General features: G+C 47.7%; 1 protein-coding gene across 1 annotated transcript; it reads right to left on the bottom strand.

The window, feature by feature from the left end:
- Nucleotides 1-2303: 2303 nt before the first annotated feature.
- Nucleotides 2304-3242, bottom strand: LOC119812360 (olfactory receptor 1361-like). The gene has a single exon (XM_038326975.1). The coding sequence runs from the start codon at nucleotides 3240-3242 to the stop codon at nucleotides 2304-2306; it is 939 nt and encodes a 312-aa protein (XP_038182903.1).
- Between the last annotated feature and the right edge of the window lie 2345 nt (nucleotides 3243-5587).

Below are 5587 nucleotides of genomic sequence, written 5' to 3'. Positions count from 1 at the left end.
AAAAGTAAGTGGATACAGAGGTTATTCCATGTGCAGAATTATTTTAGGACAGCAGAAGATGTTGAAAAATATGAGTGATGGGTTTGTAAATTGTAAATGATGAGTTTGCTTTCTCTTTCTCCTCCAAATGATCCAAGATGTATATCTTCTGTACATCGACAGGGGTCACATGGGCATCATCCTAGGACACACAATTTTTTAAAGAAATTTCAGTCTCACTTCTCAGATGTTAAGCAGACGTGAGTGACCGTGTTGGTCAGGAAGAAGAGCGCCATGAGAAGACACACAGGCTGGGTCTCAGCTCTGGGACTTTACAGCACCGTCTGCTCTTTCTCTCTATGAGGTCCTCATTTTCTGGAGGAGCTCATCCAGTGAGCATTCTCAGGAGCTGTGAGGGGGCAGATGAAGCTCAGAAGCAGAGTGTGTGCCGAGGGGACACGGCCCTAGAGCTGTCCTCAGCGTGAAAGCAAACAAAGCTCAGGCCATGCTCTTTCGATGCTTGGTCTTCTGGATGCGGTTTCTGCTCTTCTCCCTATAGCTGATTGTTGCCTTTGCTGAAGGACAAGGAGGAAGGAGTGTGTGGACCAGGGCAGCTCATCAGCTGAAGAAAGTCTCATGGAGAGGAGGAATGACTCCAAGAATAATAGAGATGAAAAGACACAAAAGAAGAGGATTTGTGGGAAGAATGGCTTGGTTCACAAGGGATTAGGAAGACACCTGGCAGTGGGTCTGAGCAGAGGGAGCATTGAATGTAGGTGTCCTTACCACATGCCACACATGAGCTCAGCTACGCACACTCTAATGGTACATACAGCCAATCAGAACTCCCCTAAAGGGTTCTAAGTGTGTCCAGCTCGTCTCTGGGTTCCTGAAGCCCTGTCTCCTCTGAAACCCTTTTCCTGCAGGTAGCAGTCACATTTCACAGAGGAGCTTATGTGGACCAACCTTCAGGAAGACCATAATGGGGGACACACAAGGACACTGCTCATTGGAGACAACTCAGATGTTTTCTTCATCTCACTGCCACCCCACCCTCCAGAGCCCCCCTCACCTGTTCAATATGGAGAATTTACACTACAGTAGATTCCTAGGTGACCACAGGGTTCAAATGCGTGTGTTACCACATCTTCCTGCAGACTCTTAAACAAGGGCTTCTGTTAGCAGAAGGAGGGATGGCCCAGGGGAGAAAGGCACTTGCCACAGTTGAAAAGAGATAATTTATTCCTGAAAGTTGTCCAGTGACCTCCACCCTATATACTGTGACATGCATTGTGCACACGCACACGCCTGCACAGACACACACAAAAGCACATTTAAATAAAAACAAAATCAAGCATTTTTTGTTTGTTTGTATTTGAGGCAAGGTTTCACCATGTAGCCTTAACTGCTCTGGGACTCTCTATGTAGACCAGGCTGGTCTCAAAGTCACAGAGCTCCACCTGCCTCTGCATACAGCAGCACCCTTAGCTCACAACTAGGTCTTATTTTAAACAGGAGATGGTTCCGTCTGTAAGGTGCTTGCCTTCCGAGCATGAGGGACTGAGGTTAACCCTCAGAACCAATGCAAATCAGGACACAGTTGTGGGAATTTGTAATTCCAGGGCTGGTCCTGAAAACTGGTGGATTCCAGGGGCGCACAGACCAGCCAGTCCAGACTAATTCATGAGCCTAAGGTCCCATGAGTGACATTGCCACACAAAAATAAGAGGTATGGTTGCCAAGAAATGACAGCCAAGATTGTCCTCTGTCGTCTGTTCACTCATTCACAGGCATACACCAAACATATGAACGGTAAGTATAGACAGACAGACAGACAGACAGACAGACAGAAAAATGGAACAAGTCGACAGGCACATGAAACAATTTTAAAGTCGCTACAAATGGCTGCCAAATGTAGTGCAGGGTAGAGCGCTTACCTAGTGTGGGCAGAGTCTGGGTTCGATTCCAGGAACCCTAACAACTATCAAGCCCTGCAGTGCTGGCTCAGCCCTCTAATCAGGGCACTCAGAAGGCAGAGGCCGGCTTGAACTCTGTGAGCTCAAGGCCAGCGTGCTCTACAATACTAGGTACAGAACAGGTTTAACAGTTACAGAGAAACCCTCTCTTGAAAAAAGAGGGGAAATAAATCAAGAAAGAGCTAGATCGTGACAAATGATTTGGTAATTCCAACTGGCACCTGGTGAATGAGAGTCACCTAACAAGAAAGAAACAATTTTTTTTGGTGAGCCTAATAGAGTCCAGTTGCAAAATTATACTCAACTCTGAAGTGGGATAGGGAACCAGGATGAGTACATATATTGTAGTTAAACAGAAAAGGTCATTCTGTGGACCACTTTGTAGAGAGCCCCTTTCAGGTCCCTGTTCCTCAGGCTGTAGATGAACGGGTTCAGCATGGGGGTCACCACTGTGTACAGCACGGTGGCTGCCGTGTCCTTCTCAGATGAATGTGCAGATGCGGGGTTGAAATACACGGCGATGATGGTGCCGTAGAAGAGACAGACCACAGCCAGGTGGGAGCCACACGTGGAGAAGGCTTTCCATCTTCCCCTTGGGGACGAGACTCTCAGGACAGCAGATGTGATGTGGATGTAGGAGACCAGAATGCAGACAAATGGGGTGACCGTGACAACAGTTCCCTCTGTGAGGATCATCAGCTCATTGAGGTGTGTGTCTGAGCAGGACAGTCTCAGGAGGGGAGTCAGGTCACAGAAAAAATGGGGGACGGCATTGTCCCCACAGAATGAGAGCCAAGCAATGAGTAGAGTGTGTAATAGGACACTCAGACTGGCTGTGACCCATGATCCGGCCACCATCAGGACACAGAGTTTATGGGTCATCTTTGTTGTGTAGTGTAAAGGGTGGCAGATGGCCACAAAACGGTCATAGGCCATCTCAGCCAACAAGAAATTGTCCATGAGAGCAAACAAGTAAAGAAAATACATCTGTGTGAGACACCCAGAGAAGGAAATGGCCTGAGTCCCGAGTAGGTGGTTGGCCAGCACCTTGGGGACAGTGGTGGAGGAGAAGCAGACATCCACGAAGGACAGGTTGCTGAGGAAGAAGTACATGGGGGTGTGCAGGCGGGAGTCTGTGCCAATGGCCAGGATGATGAGCAGGTTCCCCAGCACAGTGGCCAGGTACATGGTGAGGAAGAGCAGGAAGAGGAGCCGCTGCTGCTGGGGATCCCTGGAGAGTCCCAGGAGGAGGAACTCGGAGACACTCGACTGGTTGCTGCCTCTCATGGTCTGAGTCCAAGTGAAGGGGAGACAGTGAATTCAAAACCTAAACGGGCATGGACATGATGTAATAATAGGGTGCCAGGCAGGGTCCCATCTGCAAATCAGTTCACAGAGCTGCTAACTCAGGATGGGTCCAGGTCATCCACACACCTGCTTTCCAACACTCCGCCATGGTGTATTCCTACCTGTGCATCCCAGTGGCCACCCAGCCTCTAAGAATAGCTATGACATGTTTACACCTCAGCTTTCCTTCTGCCTCCTTCCTAGCACAGGGCATCAGAGAGACGTCCTGTTAGTGCTGTGTTGGCACAAGCGATGACCAATGGATTTGAGCTTCTACATTGGCTTCTTGCTGCTGGAACAGTTGCAGGTGGTGTTTTTGAAGTAGATTCACCCCCGAGTCAGCAAATGTGTGTCTCCACCGCTGTAACCCTACCTGGAGGGTGGATGGTGCTGTCCACCTCGCACTAACCTCAGAGTTAGTAATATCTTGGGAACATGATCAAGTCCTAAGCTAGGGAAGAACAGGTGTATAGGGTTTTGGTCTTCTGAGCAGGAAAGATGTTCAGAACAACCACAGAACAGTCATTTATGGGAGTCTCTTTGGCTACTGGGACCCGAATCCCTCAGAGCCTCGTTATAGACAAAAAGAGAAACTCCTATCTACATGTTTGGCCCCTTTGGACCAAACAACAGTGACAGAGAATAGCACCAAACTTTACAATGCAACGGTTGGATCAAGATGTACAGACTTCAGAAAGGAGTCCAAGCTGGTCGACATAGATCCCTGATGGAATTGTTTATGACATCAGCTCTCATCACTTGTGATATCAGCCTGTGCCTGCTGGTGTGGAGATGAAATTTTTGTATTCCTGTATGTTCTATGTAATCTTTGCTTTCCTATCAAATCTTTGCTTTCCTGGTCACTTTCAGCAGTGATCTGTGATGTCATATTGTCTTCAGTTTGAGGCAGGAATTAAGGGTAATGTCTATGAGGAATTTGGCATTTATAGCATATGCAATTTAAGGTGCCTTTCCAACTCACACAGTTTACTGCTTTCTCGGAATGGAACCCCTATCACACATGGGCTCAGCATGGTGAGGATGTGTAGCACAATTAATCAAAACTGACAGACAGAAATTGGAGTTTAATCTGAAGGTCAGAAAAGCAAAACAGCCAGCCACTGGCTCTTACTTCTACCTCAGTCTGAAATGGTGATCCTGCCTCCAGGAGTCTCAGAAAGAGACTGTGTGTGAGAGTTGTCTCCTCCCGTCTTATGTTCCTCTCTAGTGCTGGGATGAAAGGTGTGCCCCCCACCACTCGATTTCTATGTCAAACTAGTGTGTCTACTGGGATTAAAGCTGTGTGTGTCACCACTGTCTGATCTGTAAGGCTGATCAGTGTGGCTGTTTGAGTCTCTGAACTTCAGGCAAGCTTTATTTATTAAGATACAAATGACATATCACTACAGGGCTGGAACGCCATGTTCCTACCACACACACACACACACACACACACACACACACACTTCTCCACAGCAGGTGAAAGCAGGATTAGGCTCCATCTGATTCTACCACTGTGAGGACAGCCATAATGTGCAACTCCAACCTTCTCTGCTTCCCTGAGAAGCAGACAGGGACTAAAGAAGGAAACAAGCAGATCTGACTCTGAGCCGGGTGGCCCCAGTACCTGGATTGACCAACAGTTGCCACCCAGTCCTACACGCAGGGTCTTAGGTCACCCATCCTAACATCTACCCCATCTTTGTCCCTCTGGAGTTCATGAAGGTCTGGTCCTGCAGAATGACATCTGCAGGATCTCTGTGACTCAGAGCACCAGCAGGATAGCCGAAAGGAGTTTCTGTGAGGACCCAGTAATGATGGAGTAGCAGAAACCAGAGGTCTTGAACCAGACCGATGAGTCATAAAAGTGAGTGTTTGTAGGAAAGCTGATAGGACAAAAGGGTCTCCTGTGTGACACACCATGGCAGCCAATGCCCCCAGGGTGAAGAAAGGTGTTGGAGAAGTGAGAGAGATGGGGAGGCAATGTTTTTTTTGTTTGATTGTTTGGTTGGTTGGTTGCTTGCTTGCTTGCTTGGTTTGGTTTTAAAGTGTTTTACATTTCTTTTGGGGTGGATGATGCAAGGGTGAAGGACCGATTTGGGAGGACTGAGAGATGAGCAGAATTTGGGTGCATGATGTGAAATTCCCAAGAATCAATAAAGAAATTATGTTTAAAAAAAGAGAGAGAGAAAGAGGGCGGAGGGAGGCAGACAGGAAGGGTGGAAGAAAGGAGAGAATAGAAAGAAGAAAAAAGAGAAAGAGAGAGAGAAAGAAGAAAGAAAGGC

Source organism: Arvicola amphibius, chromosome 4 (genome assembly GCF_903992535.2).
Source record: "Arvicola amphibius chromosome 4, mArvAmp1.2, whole genome shotgun sequence".
NCBI lineage: Eukaryota > Metazoa > Chordata > Mammalia > Rodentia > Cricetidae > Arvicola > Arvicola amphibius.
This window is presented reverse-complemented; position numbering and strand designations above follow the sequence as displayed.

Bases quoted from the DNA above. Each gene is read 5' to 3' on its own strand.
- LOC119812360 (XM_038326975.1), bottom strand. From the start codon at position 3,242: ATGAGAGGCAGCAACCAGTCGAGTGTCTCCGAGTTCCTCCTCCTGGGA.